Source organism: Acanthopagrus latus, chromosome 14 (assembly GCF_904848185.1).
Source record: "Acanthopagrus latus isolate v.2019 chromosome 14, fAcaLat1.1, whole genome shotgun sequence".
Taxonomy (NCBI): domain Eukaryota; kingdom Metazoa; phylum Chordata; class Actinopteri; order Spariformes; family Sparidae; genus Acanthopagrus; species Acanthopagrus latus.
In genome coordinates, this window is record NC_051052.1 from 19,543,055 (window position 1) to 19,562,600 (window position 19,546).

Sequence of the window (19,546 nt, forward strand, 5' to 3'; positions counted from 1 at the left end):
GAGAGAGAGAGAGAGAGAGAGAGAGAAGCAGCCACTCGCCGGAAACAACAAACACAAATAGGTCATTAAATCGTAAACACAATTTAAAAGAGACAGAGGCTGCTCGGATTGAGCCGTGGCCTCAAGTTACTGCGATGTCAGCGCCCGGGTTTGTGTTGTTTCCCCGCGAACGACAAAATCAAGATGCTCGTCTTCACAAGGCATGATGTCACGGCTCAGCGGGGGGGAGGAGGAGGAGGAGGAGGAGGAGGAGGGGGCTCCAAACTGCAAAGAAAAGGGAGGATGTAAACGAGGCTAAAAATTGGCACACTTGCGAACACGTAAGCTGCTGTGAGGTACCAGCCGGGCCCGGCGCCGCAACCGCCGAGCTTCTGTCTCTCCCAGACGCCGCCCATATGTCCTCTGTTCTCCGACAGGAGCCCTTCAACGCGGGAGCATGTGCAGACAGCAGGTTTACAGCAGCAGGCGGATGGAGACAGAACCGGGCCTTCAGAGAGGTCTCGTTGATAGAAACGAATTATAAGGAAGTATGTGGAATTTGCAGAGCAGCTGGATCGGATCACACCGAGACGAGTTTCTGCAGGTGAATTGCAGGTTTATATATTAAGCTGGATTTCGACCAGATGCCTTTGACTTTGCACTCAGAGATCTTCAGTGACCTGTGTGGAAACGATGTGTTTGAATACTCATCCGTTGGTTTGATGTTTAGAGTTAATCAAAAGTGCAAAGGCTGACCAGGTGAATATTTTTTACCTGAGCTGAACTCAGTTTGAGTTTTGATCAAATTTTTAGTGTCCCGTGGTGTCAGACTTTTACAAGGAGGAAGAACCTGAATCCTTGAAGTACAAATTCACCCGTCCATGATGCTGGACTCACGTCAACCACAGATGTAATGCAACTTTTAGTTTCTTTTGGTCCAATTTAAAAAACACACCTGGTTAGAGAAAGTAAAACGTCCCATTTTGGCTTCATGTTCCTGTCCTGGTCCCCACAGACATGGCTGGCGATCTCTGATATGAAAGTCAGAACATTATCATGTGACGTGAACATGATATGACATAAATGTGAGCGTATCAGTGGAGCATTTTGCCGGCTGGGCCGTGACGTCAAGAAGCCGCACGCAACCTGCTCCCTGTTTACCTCCCCGTCGGACACGAACCTCCAGAGACACGGGCAGGAAAAAAAGTCTGAAAGGTCAAAACACACTGTGTCGCTTAACATCGTGTCACACGACACACTGGGAGGAGGTCATCGAGGCGCAGGGACGATGATACTATCGATGCTTTTCTGCCGTGTCGTCTCATGGAACCGCTCGCGAGACAATCCCACTTTTGACAAGAAGGAATGAGACGGTGATGTAGCGCGATGTGGCAGCTGAGGGTTGATCTCTTTCACTTCCTGTGGGTGGAGCGATCCAGAACCGTCGAGATTTGTAACCAGAGAGCTGGAGTTTGATTCACGCATCCTGGATGTGCCTCGTGTTGAAATGTAAGCCGATAAAACAGATGTTTTGTGCGTGAACAACACGGCCTGGTGCCGCTTCAATAACCGACTGTTTGCAGAAATACGAGCTATTGTGAGTGTAAATATGAAATCATCAGTCATCAACGTCGGCCCCCTTTAAAAAAAACAAAACATTTGTAGCACTTAATTGTTTATGTTAATTTGAAAGTATCGCTCCATTATTATGCTCTTTACATTCAGCTTCCAGTGTGATGAGCAGAAAGCAGCATATGATCAGCGGCAGCATCTGTTTGAATCCAGGAAAAAGACGACACAACGAGATCATTAACTCAGAACCGCCGCCGCCGCCGTCCTCTGCTCTTACTCGCCACACGTCGGTATTCGTCGCCGTTGCGCGCCCCGGCCGTCAGTTTTCGGCGGCGACAAAGTGCAATGAGAGGCCGATTTCCGATTTGAATGGTAAACAACAGAGGCGGGAAACGGGTAATTAAGTTAGAAGTTAGCAAAAGTGTCGGCTGCATTTTAATGGCTGGTGGCCCCTCGCGCGCGGCGGATAATTTAGGATTTCAATTGTTGTTGTTTTTCAGTGAAATGCAGGTGTTTTGTGAAGACAGACGAGTTTGCCCTGTATGCCAAACATTCTAATGAACCTCACGTACAATCCATAATTTTAACTATCCCCCACCTGCCAGCTAGCCTCTCACACACACACACACACACACACACACACAGAGTACACAAACAGGCATAGGCATACACACATACGCACAATATGCACTAATGAAGCTGTTCTCCTCTCCTCTCTTTTCCGTTCCTGGCTCAGTGAAACATGCATAAATCATAATAAACAGAGAGATGAATTTTTAATCAGCAGCTCCCTGCCTGTGTCTTCAGCCTCAGCCTCCTATGGGGAGGAGACGCTCTGATGTGCCAGGTATATGGAGCAGGATCTGGCAGCGTCTCCTCCGGGAGGCCCGCTCACTGAGACATGCCTGTCTGGGCTGCCTCTTCCCGGGCATGATCTGCTGGACCGGGGCCGTCTCCCTGGAGAGACGAGGCCGGGCCCGGCCGAAAGCGAGGACACGTGAGGGGAGGTCGGCTGTGATGTAGCTTCAGGTGTGCTCGTCGCTCGGTCACACCTTCACACACCTTCACCTGTTGGTGCTTTGTTTGCACGTAAACTCTGAATGTCAAAAATGTGTTTTTTTTTCTTTTTAATGATTTATTTTCCTCACCAGGGGGGAACTCTCTTTATCTTTTAAAACTTTTATTATTATGTTAATTCACTTTGTATTTCATTTTGATTTGAATATTTTATGAACTGGGGGCAAGTGAAGAGATTTTAATGATGATTTTTCATAAAATCTTAGCAGCCCACCTGCATGTCGTTCTCCGGGGGCCCTGCTGGGGTCGACACTGAGCATCTGTGGCACCTTATTGGCGGCGTTTTGGTCGGTGAAAGAAATCGCCCTGATTGGCTGTTCAGCTCAGCGAATCAGTGCACGAGAATAGAAACTACAGAGGCGAGTGAAACAGCTTTTCACTGTTGTGTCTATGAATTCACCCATTTAGTTTATTTTCTCCTTATCGCAAATGTCGTTTGTCTTGACAAATCCACACTACTGCCACCTGGTGGTATGGAGAGGTCTTTTCTTCTCGCCCAGTTATCGAGGCTGAAGTCTTTGCGGTGCGTTCAAGTGCAGTTTTTTTGCATGCCTGAGTCTGGGAGTGTTTGTGAGGGAGAATGCCTCAGAAATGTTTTGTGGACTACGAAACTTCACCCAACTTTCTTTTGACGAGTAGACATGGAGTTAATTTTCATTTTTGGGGAGAACTTATCCATGAAACGAAGGATCTGAATACAGTTTTTTTTTTTTTTTTTTTATCTCATTCTCAGAACAAACCAAATATATTTTTACGAGACTCTGAGTACAGGAGGGGGAAGAACTGGTCAGAAAGTCTGGGAATAACGCCAGGGACTGAAAATGTCTTTGTAATATACTAATCTTGTTTTGTGGTGATTTAAACTCTCTATTCATAAACTGTGAAAATTCAGCGCACGCTTGACTTGATGTTGAACTTGGTCCGCTTCCATCGGCTCAATACGACTTTGCTATGATGTCCACGATTTATTTACCTCATAAAAACTTCATGAAAAGACGGCACGGCCGCGCTAAGGTCGGTTTATTTTCCACTCTGGTTCTCTGGCTGTACGTTTTAAGTCTGGGGCCCCCGGTGCCAGAAACACAGACATGATGTGCAGGAAATGAACAGTGGGCATTGTTGGCGTGGCGCTGTGCCGGACTGGGCCGGGCCCAGCGGCCTCGCAGGCAGTCCAGAGCCGGACTGGGGCTCGGCTGTTCCAGAGCTGTAGTATTAGACTCAAATAGGCCCACAACATAACAACATGAGCTGAGCTGTCACAGGGGATTACTTCAGCTAGGCGAGCCAGCGGGGTCTCCACTGCTCTGCTGCTCTACCAGAGACACGGAGAGGGAGTGAACGAGGGGGAGATGGAGGAGGAAGAGGGAGGGGAGGGCGAGTTTGTTTCTGCGTGAGAGAAAAGGGAACAACGGCAGAGAGGCTGAGAGGAACAAGGAACAAGGCGAAGAGAGGCTGCTCGGTGCAAAAGACAAGAACAGAAAGAAAGAAAGAAAGAAAGAGAGAGAGAGAGAGAGAGAGAGAGAGAGAGAGAGAGAGAGAGCAGCTCGCTGGTCGGTAATGTTGGAGCACTCGTCCGAGCTTGGCTTTGCGGGGAGAGTGTGTGTGGACGCCGTGTGCTGCCCCCCTCCTGCAGGATCCATGAGGACTGACGAGCTGCTGCCCAGGTACACACACACACACACACACACACCGGAACACACACACATCTGTGCACGTGGTCCTGACCTAGATGTTGCCTCCGTGCATCAATCCAGAGGGCCTCGTACGCTCCCTCCAGCTGAGGCGTGGCGTCGCCGTGGAGTGGAGGCGGGAGGAGCTAAACAAAGTACAGGTGCCGGCCGCCTCCTACCTGGTGCTCTTCGTCTCCCTGCCGCCGCTCGATTAGCGAGGAGGTCTCTCCCCTGCTTACCTGCGACCGTTCGCCCAGTCGAGTGTAACATCTTGTACTTGTTGTTGCTGCTGTTGTCGTCCTCGCTCTCTATTCAAACCTCCTCCTCTTCCTCCTCCTCCTCTTCCTCCTCCTGCTGCTGCTCTGTTAGCAGCATTGTGTCCAGGACAGGAGGGTTAGAACTGAAAATATTAGGAGGCAGCTTTCTTCTCTCTCCCCGCTCTGCTTTTTAAATCAAATACCCAGCAGTTCAGTGTCGCTCACCTTTGACATCACGGATACATCTCAGCGTTTCCTTAGTGTTTTTTTTTTTATTTATATACAGTATTTATCATACAGTTGCTGTGTTTGCCCTTCAGCTAATTTACATTTTTGTTGTATTATTCCGCCCACACGTGCATGAATATGTATCGTTTATATTCTTTTTCTCTTCCTTGGTGTCAAGAGTTGGACTGTCTCATCGTTGCCGCGCCGCTTCTGAAGCTTCTGCTAATAAAATTCAGACATCCTGAAGTTTTTAAAGTCCATGAAAACATTTTTGCTGCACTTTTTCCTTGAGTTGCAGGTTCCTGCACACACATAAGCTCACAGTTATCAGTCCGATTGTGCATTTGTTTTTGTTTGTTTTGGCACGTTTTGCATCATTTTTGGGTCATTTTTCTCTGTATTTCTCAATGAAACCGTTACTTATTTCGCTACAGCTTTGTGATGTTGTAGAGAAATAATCCAGCGAGTCTTCAGCGGCTTTGAAAACCTTGATTCTCGTATATTTTGAAGGCTTTTTGATATGAAGTTTTTCATTCATATTTCTTCTGGCATTCACCTGAAAGACCTTTAAAAAACATTTTTTTTTTTTTTTTTGAAAATTGATTCCTGAAAGTCAAAAAAGAGATAGATGAGTGGGTCTGCTTATTAAGACCAGAGGTAACCACTCGACCGAGCCAGGATCTGACATTTTCGGCAGTGCCTGAATTTGTATCTTTATTTATTTTTTTTTTATTTATTCATGTCTGTCTCGTTTTTCTCGTGAAGGGATGATGGATGGGCAGAAGGTAATGAATACATGTCTTGTTCTCGACAAACAAGAGAAGGAAGACGGAGCGGTCGGAGAAATTAGACGGTCGAACAGTCGAGATGACCAACTTTTCTTTCCATCTTCTGGGAAAAATCTCACGTTTTTTATTTTAAAGCCGCCATCAGCGATGCTCCCAGCGGTCCCAATCTGTCTGCGCTCCCCTTCCTGTTGCATAAAAAAAGATTGAGACAAGCGTTCACTGCGCACCTGATCATGAAAAACAGTCATGCTGGGGTCGACTTGTTTTTGCAATGAGTGAACATATTTCATTGATGTTTGCAGGTAGTAATTTATTGCACCGTAATTTACTGACTGGATCTGTGAATGCTTCATTGGGTGACAAATGAAACCGCTTTTTGAGGCGTGCACTCCATTTGCAATTTCCCGATGAAAAATATGACTTTGAACGGTTTCTGCATCAAGCGGTCGCTCCGAGCGAGAAACACGGGGGAAATTTTCCAGAAGGTTTAGCCGCCAAGCGCAGGACGGCAGAGTGGCTGTGTGGTTGGCGTGTTGGGGGGGGATGCTGATGTGGTGGCGTACATCAGAGGGAAATGCCTTTTGTAGTGCAGAAGTATTCAATACAGCAGAAGTAAATAATGCATAGTGCAGTCAGAGAGGACATTCTCATTATTCTGGGTTTGTTTCTCCGGCACGCTGGACAGGAAGTGAAACAGTGGCTGTGAAGTTTAAAACGGCAACTTACAGCTTTAATCTGAGGGCGTTCAGATCTGTAGTGGTTCATAGCGGAGCAGAAGAAAAGGCAATCACGGAGATTAAGTGTAAAATCCACGAGATGTCTATTGATGTTAGCATGCTAACCGGCTAGCCCCCAAGCTCCGGCTCCAGCATACACTGCTAGATGCACGGCTAACAGAGCTAACAGCAGCTGCAGCTAGTATTTAAGCGTGTTCGTCTCTCACCTAAATTCAATAAGAAGACCAGTTCTCTGTTTTGTTTTCTGCTGAGGCCGTGTCTTCTGTTATGTTTTTTTTTTTTTTTTTAAAGGTTGCATTACCGACCAGAGCTTAAAAGACTCGGCTGTCACCAGGTCAGGAGGGTCTAACAACAGGAAGCTGTGGGATCCGGTTTGTTTGGATGTCGGCTCATACGAGGGACTAAAAGTCAGGATTTTTCAGCCTCTGCTGCTTCGATTTTGTCAATCTGTCTCTCGCGAGTCCTCCACCTTAATGAAAGTGCAGCACTTGGTGTTCTCTGTGAAAGTTGGAACATCATAACTCATAACTCCAGCGGGACCACGAAGACTTAGCTTCCATGAGTTGGCATCTTTTTGCTCCACCCCTCCACTTACCCCTTCCCTTCCTCCGCGTCCTCGGGGTGTGATGGCCGTTAAACCAAGCGTCCCCTCCCACTCACCCCCACACATTGTGCCTCTCTAATGGTGTGGAGGATATTAGCCTCCTATTACAGATATGACCGTTGGTTTAGAGTCACTGCTTCTATCGCTACCGTTTCCTCGGATGGGTGAGGGAAATGGGTGTTAAAACGGCCTCTGCCTCCCCCCCTCCCCGTCCTCACCCGCTCCTCCTCCTCCCGAGCCCTTCTCGAATCTGCTAAACCAGCCGTTGCAGCACCGGCGAAGGGAGCGCACCTCGTCTCCGCTACAACGATTTAATCTGCCGAGCACCTTTTCAATCAAAGAGTGTCAGGCAGGGCCGCTCTCGACACGACTCTAATACAATGCATGGACACACACGTACAGGAAGTGGGGCGGGCGGAGGGCGGCGGGGGGGGAGGGGTGAACGTGGAGGTGACGGCAGCGCCGGCAAAATACTCGCGCTCGCACACGTGCGCCGCACGCCCGGGCCGGATCAATACTCGCAATCATCCAGGTGACAATGGGCGCAGGTTTATCGTCCCCCTGATTCACACCCTGCTATCATCACCTTCACACAATCACACAATCAAGGAGAGGAGGTGGAGGAGGTGGAGGAGGTGGTGGGTGTAGGGGGGAGTTTAGAAGGGTGAGGGTGCATATGTGAAAGAGGAGGGAGGGAACAGAGCATGGGAGCTTGCAGGTACATGAAATGTGTGAATATGTGCGTGAAATGAATTGAAATGGGTGTGAAAGTGCATCTATTTGCGGGCGGATGCATACACCTCCTTGTGTGTGTGTGTGTGTGTGTGAGTGTGTGTGTGTGTTTGTGCATGCTTCAATGTCTATTTGCAAATGGTTGCTTTCCATTCAGTGTGTGTGTGCCGGAGATGTGTGATCCTCCATTTTTCAGAGCTTGTGCGTGAGAGGGAGTGTGTGCACGTACAGTACATCTGTGTGTGTGTTCGGTGTGTGTGTGTGTGTGTGTGTGTGTGTGTGTGTGTGTGTCAGTTGTTATCAGAATGACACCATCCTGCTCTCTCTCCTGCAGCCCCAGAGGATCAGTGGAGCTGCACCAGTTTCAAATGAAAATAAATGAGAGGCAGTGACCGCTACTGCCTGGGTCCCACTTTAATGAGGAAAAGGAGCAGAGAGGGGAGGGTGGAGAGGGAGGAGAAGGAGGACAGAGGTGGAGGGAGGGAGGGAGGGTGAGGATGGTGCTGGGTGGGGTGAAGGCAAAGCGGGGGGGGGGGGGGGGTTGGGGGGCGTTGGCGGCGAGGAGGAAGGTGCAGGGGGGGGGAGACGATGGGAGGAGGACTGATGAATGGAGGGCCTCTCTGTCACCGATGCGATGGCCAATTACAGTTGGAGCGCGCTCCGATGCACTGCAGGTGGAGCGTACAGTGTTTTGAGTGGCCGGAGAATATCCCTCCACCCTCCATTTGCATCGAGGAGGGGAGAAATCACCGCCGAGTGCACAACTTAGAGCAGCTTTGGGAGGTTTACTGTGCACTTCAGTAGAACTGCATTAATGTCACGCCGCGTCGTAGGTCGCGACTGAACTATACTAGTGTGTTCCTTACACCTTCCTCTAAAAGAGCCAGAGCCCTCCGTCTACAAATATGGCGACTTTTTTCAATTCTCAGGCCCTTAAATGCTCCATTAGGAGTTTTATTCTTCTACTACTACGGCTAATTAAACCCTGTAAAGAGTAATGAAACATTGCTTTTTCTTCCCAGCTCCCACCTCGTCTTACACAATCCACCGCAGTGGGTTAGAGGATCGTAAGTCGCCGGACGCCAAGCGAGCGCGGCAGCACCCCGAGTTGACTTTGCTATCAGTATGAAGAAGACGAGACGAGGTTTTGCTGCCAAAAGTCGAATAACCCTCAAAATCTTATAATGTTTGAATAAATAGCTTGAGGTCAGCGTGGCTCTACTGGGGAATATTTTAAAGCCTGGCTGTTTTTCTTGGTTGACATTTTGGAGATGGAGAGGGCAGAAAATCTCACACAGTTTGTTTTTTTTTTATATAGCTTTTGCCATTAAAATACACACCAAATGCTCCGTATCTAAAGGAGTTTTGTTTGTTAAAGTCTCCATCTTTTTTGGAGCTGCAAAGCCTCAGTGAGAAAGGTCGCCGGACTTATGCGTTTTGACAAAACCGCACAGAAGTTTACTCTTCTTCAGGATACATTTTGTTCTCTTGGTTAGAGTTCAGAAAACATCATTTTTTTAGTTTAAAATTCTTGTTTTGGACACCACAGATGCAGCTGGAAGGTCTTCTTAAAAATATCATGTAGTGTCAGGCTTACAAATTCTGAAACGCAGACTTGAACTGTGTTTGTTGACATGGTAGCCATGTCACCTGCAGCCCCTAATCCTAAAACAAAGGTACCTTAACTTCAGTGAGAATCCGTCAGTCTGTCGATCAAACTGTTTTCAATCCAACTGCCACAATTAACACAAGTTATTATCCAGTTTTCCATCTTTCATGTCATGGTGCGGTTGGATTTAGGCACAAAAACGTCCTTGTTAGGGTTCAGAAACTTGAGAGGCCCAAACCACAGCTGCCGGCTCGGCCCAAAGCCTAAATGTTCTGTCATGACCACAGAAGAAGATCTCCTGTATGGCACCTCTAATTTCCCGCCACTATCCAGATCAAAACTGTGGAGAAAAAGACAGTTTGGAAGCGTTTTTAAATAAGTGAAAGGCTTTAATACCTTCTGGGAACAATAGAGCACAGCCACACGGCGGCCATCTTCCTCCGATGTCATGTGCAGGACGGGACGCTCAGTTGTTGAAATAAGCTCCGAGGTCCGTCTGAGTTATCGCTCTCCGTTGTCTTTACAGTTTTTGATTAATCAGGAAGCTGTGAAATGTTAATCTTTTGTCAGATTTCCTATGTTTATACAACTTTTTTTTAGGTTACAACTGCAAACGTTACCTTCAGAGCTCTCCACAGTCCACAAAAAAGCAGCTAAACTCTGCTTGATGAGCCCGGAAGAACATGCCACTAGAACCAAAACCCGGGGCGAAGCCATCTTGTCGAGAGTTTGGGAGATTTCGGTTTCTCCCTCGACGGCGGCGATACGTTTCTACTTCAGTGCGGTCGAGCGTTTGTCCAGTCCGGTCTAGCAGAGACCATTAAAACTAGCAGACAGCAGCGCAGTATAGCCGGGAGGCCTCTTCAGGGGCAGAGGACATCAAGTGTGTTTGTGTGTGTGTGTGTGTGTGTGTGTGTGTGTGTGTATTCATGTGTGTGTGTGTGTGTGTGTGCGAGAGAGAGAGAGAGAGAGAGAGAGACCCACACTTTAAGTCATGTCGAGACCACCGGCGCAGACATTAGAGTGTGAGGGTCAGTGAACAGGTCAGGAGGTATTTGCTCGACAGTGTTGGACTTGATCAGAATGTCCTGGAGCACTGATTGTGTGTGTGTGTGTGTGTGTGTGTAGGTGTGTGTCTACATGTAAATGTGTGTGTTGGCTGGGCTTTTATAATCTTTATCCTGCTTCTCACATACTGGACACACAGAAGTTGTGAAAATAATGTCGAATTCAGCAGGACGTGCTCTTTGTCAGTCGTGATTTTAGTACGTAAATCCACTTTCCAGTTAGATTGTGCACAAAAGTTGCATCTTACAGCTCCAGATCTCAAATGTAGACTTTCACTTTCTAAATGTAGGCAATTCTACAAACCGGGGAACATTTCTTTAGGTTCGATTTTCTACTTTTAGGTTGTTACAACACTGTGTTTGTGCTCTTGTTGGGTTCAGGCACAAAAACCACTTGGTTAGGGTTAGAAGAAGATCATGTTTCAGCTCATGTCACGTTTACAAAAGTTGAAACAGACTCAACAACACGATCGCTGGTTTGACATGACAGTTATTGTTCAAATGTCAATACGACTCCTACGCCTGTGATACAAATGTGAACGTTTAAATGGTTTGCAGAGATTTTTTTGTATCCTGACGATTGAAAACTATTCTAGATTATTGTTGTCTGTACACCTGTGCTTACATACAATGCAAATGTGAACTGCTTGACTTGTAATATTTCTTGTTTATGTCACTAATAACAAGACGGGAACCTTCGAGGCTGAAAAAACATCAATACATATACAGCTTTAACGTTAATAACAAGAAAACCAAGTGGAGAGACAAAACACATCCACGAAACAGCTCAGTTTGGGTCCTTTGAAAGAACATTAATCACCAACCAGTTTGATCATTGATGGATTGTTTAAGTCACTTTGTCACGTCTCTCTCACACACACATTTTGCTGTGTATTATTAGCAAAAACCTTCATTTCAATTGCAGAACCAAGTCCCAATATCTGTCCCTGTCCATGTTTACTACGCCTCGCGTGCCAAGCGATGCCATCGCCGAGTAGCTGCTCTCAACCTTAGAATAATAATACGTGGCATTCCCAGCTAAGACTGAACTCCAGATGCTGATCTTTTCTTGCCTGGAAGGTGCCGTTGGTTGATATTAACTCAGAACGTTTCCGCTGATCCGATGAAAATAGACAATTCATAACAAAATAAAAGCAGCGCTGAGCTGGATATGTCAGTCCAGCCGCTGTTGTGTGTGTGTGCACGTCGTGTCAGAACGCATCCGAAACGGGTCAGCGAACATCGGGAGGGCTGCAGCCCCACAGGTGGAGCTGCGATCCACGTTAACTGGAACACGGTGTCCTAACCGGAGTCCAGCAGTGACCGATAACACGCCGACAGAGAGAAGAAGAAGAAGAAGAAGAGAGAGAGGGGGAGGGAGGGAGAGAGAGATGGAGGAGATGGGTGAAAGCATGAAAATGGAGGAGGGCTGGAGAAAATATGGGAATGAGATTTGAACAGTGAGTGGCAGGGAGAGTGATGGAGAGAGCGCCGGGGAGAGATGTGGGGGAGGATCCGTCCACTCCGTCTCTATTTTTTTTTTGTTTTTTTGTTTTGGTGCTTCTGCGCCTGACAGAAGAAGAAAAAAAAGCAGGAGAGAGGAGAGACTGGAGCAGACTGAGACTCCTCTTATCATCCTTTTTTCATTTAGTAAGCGATTCATCTGAGAAACACACACACATGTGTAAGAGAGGAAGTACGCACTGATCAAAATGTGGGTTTTTTTGTGGGAGTTTTTTTTTCTTCTTCTTTGGAGCGATGAGGATGAACGGTAGCAGTCAGGGTCCGTCTGGTTTCGGGCTCCTCACATGTCCACTTAGGCTCAAACGCAGCTGCTTGCTTTTCTGAATTATTCATGAGGCCCGTCATTAAATATTCACGTGTGAAAAGCCGGCGCCATCAGCTACCCAGAATCCTCTCCTTTGGGGTGAGATGGCGAGGCAGGAAGCACAGAGAGTCCTGGGTGATAGTTTACGGAGTCTGATGGGAAACATCGTGGCTCCTTTTTTTAATTTTCTCTGGGTTTTTTTGGGTCCTGCCTCTTTGTCTTTCTTTCTTCCTCTTCACCCCATCCGTCTCCTCCTCCTCCTCCTCCTCCTCCTCCTCCCTCCCCTCTCCTCCTTTCTAAATGATCGATTTGTATTGTTCGGGCAGCTGAGACCCCCCCCCCCCCGAAGCCCGAGGTGAGAGATGAAGGCGTAGAGAGAAGACAGAAATAACTAGACAGAGAGAAGAGGCGAGAAAGACAAAAGTGAGGAGAGCGAGCGAGGGCAGAGGCAGACCTTGCCACGAGCGGGATCTGGGAGAAACATGGAGGCCCTAGGGTGAAGCGATGGAGGAGACGGGGCGAGGTGATGGGTGAGGCTGGGAAAACAGCTGAACAAAAACAGCAACAACAGGGTGAAAACACGGCACAACGCAGCGTAAGACAACCCTGAGCCAACACAGGCTTCTTACGGCGTGTCACAGACGTGTACGTCTTAGTTTTATCGTGTTAGATACAGTGGCAACATGTCTGACACCTCGACATGAAGGATCTGTCGACAAGGGACCTCCAGAGATCCCGGTCAGAAGCTCCCCTCTCTATCCGATACCAGGTGTGTCTCTCTCAGGTACCTGGAGAGGCCCTCTCTTCGTCTTCCTTTTGACGTTTCTGTGTCAAGCCGGTGTTGCTTCGTACCATCGTTGTCGCGTCCTTGTAGACAGATTGCCGTTGCCAGAAGTTTGTGTATATCCGTCCGTCGCTTCGAAACGTTCCTGAGCTTGTAGAAACGAGGCGCAGGTGATGTTCAAGAGGGCTGAAGGTTCGAGGGGTCGACTGAGCAGATGTGTCTGACTTCTAGGCTGAAACTGGGATTCCGGGTTTAAAGGACAAATTTGTCAGATATGGACAAAATCTGTGTTTTTTTGTGTCTTTTAAAGACGTCCTAATTTCAGCTTCAGCAACAGAGGCGCAACAAGATATTACTGCCCGCGAGAGTGTTGCTGAAAAAAACATCTTGTCATTTCTCAAGATGACCACGAGTGCTGAAATTATTAGTGGAATGAATCTAGTCACAAAAACTAATCAACGGCTCCGATTGCTGAAATTTATCAAGATAAAAACAAACATCTCGTCTCGTCTTTTAAACTGGATATCTTTGGGGTTTCGGGACAAAGACGTCACTTCAGCCTCAGCGTTTTTAAACAGTTCTCTGACAATCATGCCTTCAAAAAAAAAAACATCTTAACGTTTTCACGTGAATCCGTTAAAGGCAGGTAAAGGAACATCAGAGACCGACAGATAAACATGTTTCCGTCCTCATTTATGAGCGAATTCATTCAGCTCGTGTCAGTAAGCATCTCAAGGTCCAAGGCTGCAACCTGAGCCTTCCTCCATCAACGTATGCAACGCGCCATTGTTACGCTGGAGGACAAGAGGCGAGCATTTATCCTCCACAGATCTCGCTCTCAACACTACCTTTAGCATGAAAGGGTCCTCTACAGAGTCATCACCTCCAGGCCTTGTCTTTTGAAAAACATCCTTCATTCAATCATCTGCCCCCAAAAACTGCAGAATATGTAGCTGCACACATGCTAACAAAGCACGTTGGATGTTTCATTAATGGATGTATGCAGGGTTTTTTTGTTTGGACGCGCAGGAGGAAAGGGAATTCGAGGTTAAAGGAGGAGATTTGATTGCAGGATTGTTCAGCAGACGAACACGAGAATGGAGTTCCAGCCCACCCGGCCGCGTGTTTTCGCAGCACGTGGAGAGACAGGTGCTCGTAAAGCGTTTGGCAGAACACGGACGCTCGGCTTCACAACACACCGCGTATCATCGCCCGCGTTATTCAGCGGTGATTATCATTAAAGTCTCTTATGTGGTTGCAGCACGCGGCGTTGTTCTCAGCTGTGATGCGGTTGGTGTTCACCCGGAAAGAAAAATGTTTGTGGGTTGTGTGTTTTGTGGAAACGACAAACACGGGTCGGGTTTAGGGTGAGAACAGTGCGCATCATAATACTGTTCAAGACCGGTCCGTACATTTTATCAGCCATCTTTGAGTCCAAACACTGATAATTTTAATGACACATTAAGACTTTTTGCCGCTGTGTTTAAGACAACAAAACCGGATGTTTTCTACGTGATGTTGGGGATTATTTGCCGTCATCTTTGCGTCAACAAAACCAGGTTTTTTTCAGCCAAAACACGACCTTTTCCAAACCGCCATTATTCTGGTGATTGGGTTGGAGTCTCCTGCTCTTCCAGGGTCGGTTCACCCAGGTTACATAACCAGCGATACTGAGCCTGATATCTAGAACCAGAACACGGTATCAGCACATTTCATGGCAGTATTTGATCAACCTACTGATATGAAATCTGTGGCTTATCCGAGGTAACGGGGGCAGCAACATTTCATAATAACTGCCATTAATAAACGCTGAATATAGAGTTCATAATCAGAAGGATTCATCTTCAGGTGACCTTATTTCACTGTTAACAAACAATGAAATGTTTTGTAAATCATGTATTACACTTAATGAGCATTACATCAGTTGCAGCTTTATAAGAAACAAGCTTTTTTATTGTTTAACAGATAAATTAAGTTTAATTAGCTAGAATCTGCATGCCGAGAGTCCGTAGGAGTAACTTGCAAACATGATTCTGTGAGGCCGGGAAGGATCTTTTGTGCTCGCCGTTTGCGTAAAAAACAAGTCGGCATCTCGAAAAATCTGTCGGACATCAAGCGGGCAAACGTTGCCTCGTGTGCCGCTGCTGTCAGCGCACAAAGCGTGTTAGATTCGGGTGATGAGCCGTCATCTGAGCCGCAGCCGATGAGCATCAACTCAGGCCTGAAAAATCCCCGCGACGGGAACGCAGCTGATTATGATGCAGCAGTTGGTTAAATAACGTCCCGTACGAACTCCTCGTTCTTGGGTCAAGTGCGGTGAAACGTGGCAGCGTCGTCCCCTCTCCTGGGACGCCGCCACGCCCCGAGGCACTGATGTCGGATCAGCCTTCCCCCGTCCGTATCCGACCTCGGTCCTTGCAAGTAAACATGCAAGCTGACCCACGAGCAGCGCCGCGGGCCAAGTCCCACCCACGCCATATACTTACCCTGCTGTACGTGTGCACACTGAGCACATTTTTTATTTATTTTTTTTTTCCCATTGACCCAGATACTCATATTCTTCCCCCAGAGAGCCGCCTCTCTCTCCGTCTAAGAGAGGCTCATTATTTTACTGGAGTGCCTCCTCTCTTTTCTCCTACGGAGGAGGAGGAGGAGGAAGTGGGGCAGCCTGGTAGACGCGCTGCACAGGGGTGCGTTCAGGACCGCTCCGGTTCCACAGGGGAGGCAAACTGGATCCACACAATTAACGCGCCGTTAAATAGAGTCAGCAAGTTTTTGCAGCAAATTACGGGCTGGTTCATTATTACCCGGCTATTCCCCACGCGTAATTTTCACCTCGCCAAATTCGGCCAGCTCATTTGCTTGTAAATCACCTGACGGGGTGCCACGCCGAAGCACGTCTCTTCTAACAGTCGCTGCATTTTATGGGCTCTGAATCATCACGTGTGCGACGTGTTTGGAAGGCATTCAGGAGCAAAAATAGCCCGGAATTATAAAAATAAATAAATAAAAAGGGGCACGAGGGGGATGAGTCGGTGTGGGCGGTATCTGTGAGTTATGATGCACGAGTATGACGTTTGAAAACCCAGACTGACTGTTAATAAAACCAGTTCAATCCTTAGAATTAATGAACGTTTCTTTAAAAACCACAAATGTGTTGAACTTTACATTTCTTTTGGTTACATTTTCGATGTTGTCTTCTGGCGACGCTGTGGTTAAACTCTGGTTAAGGTTTAGGCACAAAACCAACTCTGTTCGGGTTTGTTTGGGCTTAAAAGTACCTGGTTTGGTCGGCACAAACATGGACGGGAATTTTCCCGACGTCTCAGATAAGATGTTGGGAATAACTTGCAGACAAACATGATATTTTCCAAACCCTAACCAAGTGTTTTTGGTGCCTAAACGTACGCAGACTTTAGACAGACAAACGTAACAAAACACAAAAAAGTTCGAACATTATGTAAAAATATCTTTCCATCTTTTTTTTTTTTGGTCGCCACAAATATGGCTGTAAATTGCCTCCTACTTTTCATGGTACAGATGCCGAAACGTTGTCAAAAATATGGGTTCCACGCTTATAAATGTTGAAACGCAGTAGCGAACGGTGGTCAGTGGCTTAACCGATGCAGCCAGGTTGTAGAGACATGCAGCGAATCACACAAATGTCAGATGCAAACCTGCATTTCAAAGAGCTACGAAGCTTCTGATTGCTTTAACAACCTGAGATGAAATTTAAAGGTATCTGCCCCTTCAAAATAAAACATCCCCCCCCTCCCAAAAAAAAAAAACTGTCTGCTGGAGAATAAAATCCATCCAGACACCTTCATCACCATGTTGAATGAAGAAGGATCTCGGTTGTATTTTTATTATTAAGGGTGAATATGTGGATTAAGGTGGTTACGCACTGGTTAAAAAAATATTTAAAAATAAAATAAAATAAATGAAGCGCCTCCGCGGCTGAGGAGCCCGAACAGTTAAAGATCAGCTGCAGCGCTGCGCGCCACGCCTCCCCGGGCTCGGCACCTGGCTCTCTCCGGCACTCAGTCCGTCAGTTGCGCTGTTGCAGAGCGGATTTTTCAGACAGGACCGGCGGAAGGGAGGGAAGGAGAAGGAGAAGAGAAAAAAGAAAAAAAAAAGCGAATGGAGGAGCGGAGGAGGAGAATGTGACAACTGCTGGATGCGGACAAGAGTGTGTGCTGCTCGGCTACACACTTGCCTGTGGGGAGGCCTCGGCTCCTGCACCTGTCCCTCTCCGTCTCCGCGGCCAGGCGCAGTTTTTTTTTTTTTTTTTTTTTTTTTTTGTTTTTGGAGGGGGGGACGAGCGCGACGCTCCTTTATTTATCAGGCGGCGGAGGCGCACACACACTTATACACACTCACATTTACACACACACAGCGTACTGTACCCACACACACACACACACACACACATACATACATACACAGGGCAGCGGACAGGCAACATGACTTCATCCTACAATCTGGATTTTCTGCCCGATATGATGGTGGAGAGCCGGCTGCTCGTTCCCGGAGACAGAATGTGAGTTATTCCCTCTTTTTTTCTTCCCGCACTCCTCCTGAAAAGCAGCTGTCCGATGTGGAAATGTGAGCGGAACCATCGGGTCCGCGGCCGTTCAGATACATATGTGTTGCACTGTGTTAGTTGTTGTTGGCTTGTTGGGATTAATATGCGTCGATAGATTTGGAGGATCGGCAGCAGCGCCCGGGGGGAGCTGTTATCAGCAGCTATAGACAGGATGGTGATGAATGAGCGCCATTATGGGGGAATTAACGCGCGCCGCCGTGAATAAACCTCCGTCTTTATGGAGCGGTGTTATCTGCTGCGTGTTGCGGGAGAGAGACTCGGAGCGCGTTCGGATGATTTGCAAGCAGCCGCCCATCAGACTGTCTCCGTCCGGGTCTCTGCTGGAGGAGCAGGAGGAGCAGGAGGAGCGACGGCGGGGCTCGGGACCGTGCAGCCCCGGCTGCTGGGAGCGCACAGGAGCCGAGCTCTCCATTCGAGAGAAGAAAAAAAAAAGCGCAGGGTGGGAAGGAAAGAAAGAAAGAAAGACAGAGAGAGAGAGAGAGGAAGGAGCGATGTGAGTCACATGAGGCTGATTTAAGTGAGCCGGAGCAGAGACAGGAGAGGAGGCTGTGCGGAGACACGCAGGAATGCACGTATGACTGCTGTCCCGTGTGCTCGGATTGGATTTAGCTGTAATTCAGTTAAAACAAAAAAAAAAAAAAAACTCCGGAGCAGAGACACAAAGGGAGGTTTTCATCCCCACATCATGGTCATGCGTTCCTCCTCCTCCTCCTCCTCCTCTTCCTCAGTGCATGTCCCACTTATGTCCCCTCAGCTCACAGCTCCTGCTTGTTGATGGATCATCTTCTTCTTCTTTTTCCTCCAGCAGAGAGAAACATGCACAGACTTCCTCTTCCTCTCCATGTGAAGGTCTTCTTTTCTTCCTTTCCATCGTGCAGTTTGTGAAAATGTTCAGATGATGCACTTAACTTCTGGTGTAGAGGAATGTGTGTGTGTGTGTGTGTGTGTGTGTGTGCAGCCTCATCATGCAGGACGTTTAAGGACACTGTCCTGATATGACAGAAACATGTTACGTCAGGAGATGAAGCCATCGTCGAGCATCACGCCGCCTCTAAGTTAACGTGCCGCGAAACACTCGAATCGCCGATCACGCCAGGGGTGTCGAGGATTCATCGCGGGCCGATTGATCGCCGTGAACCGATTTAAAAGACGATCAGAGACGGACGCGTCAAAGAGTAACAACATATCTAAATATAACACAGGATTTGGTTGCCAGTTGGTGCAAAAAGCCACTAAACGGGAGTCTTGCAATTGAAAAGAAGTCGTTATTTCATTGAAAAATCAATAACTTCATGTTTACTTTATCCGTTCTTGCAGCTCCTGATGGAGCCGACTCTGATTTTACACCAGACGTCGATCGCGTCAGTCAAAATGCTGCAGCGTGTTTCATATGTTACTAACGATAAATCGATCGTGAAGGCAGCCGACGATCGATCGATCGATCCCTAAATCATACTGTAAAAGGCAAAGACGCCTGGTTGACAACCCCGCGTGGATGGAGAAACTACTGAGATTGTAATTTTACAGAAATGATGTTTATATTTAAATAAAACGTTAATATCTACAGACAAACACTGACATAGAGAAATCTTTAAAATGATTTAACAGCTGACAAATAATCCATTAAGTCCCGTTTAGGATCTGTAAAGCGCTGTAAGCGAGGCGGATGGTTCTGGTTCTTTTGGTTTCCAAGCCAAGAGTCAAATCAGGGCAGCAGATTGGGAATCACACAAAACATCATTTGAATAATCAATAATCAGGCAGACGAGACTGAAACGTTCAGCCGCTCTCCCCCCGACGCTCCCTCTGAATCCAGGGTAAGGGGCAAATATTGATCCGCTTATTATCCAGTCGAGGAGATCGATAAGCGATAACGACTTCAAGGTTATTACAGGAGTGTCACAGTAGCAATTCAGTAGCATAACATCACTGTAAAGAACCAACAGATGCTGGAATAAGAAAAGGTTTGGACCGCGGCGAGCGTGTCGGACTCTCACCTGACTCACCA

General features: G+C 47.4%; 1 protein-coding gene across 23 annotated transcripts in view; it reads left to right on the forward strand.

Moving 5' to 3' along the window:
* The window catches only part of celf2 (cugbp, Elav-like family member 2), a 201,959-nt gene that overhangs the window by 51,145 nt on the left and 131,268 nt on the right, over positions 1-19,546 (forward strand). For 6 of the 23 annotated variants that reach the window (XM_037121498.1, XM_037121514.1, XM_037121504.1 and 3 more), the window contains exon 1: positions 17,294-17,472. The exons of the other annotated variants lie outside the window; for them this stretch is intronic. In XM_037121498.1, the coding sequence (XP_036977393.1) occupies positions 17,396-17,472 (77 nt within the window). In that variant the 5' untranslated portion in view covers positions 17,294-17,395. Of the gene's footprint in view, positions 1-17,293; positions 17,473-19,546 lie in introns of those variants that run through there. 23 annotated transcript variants of the gene reach the window in all.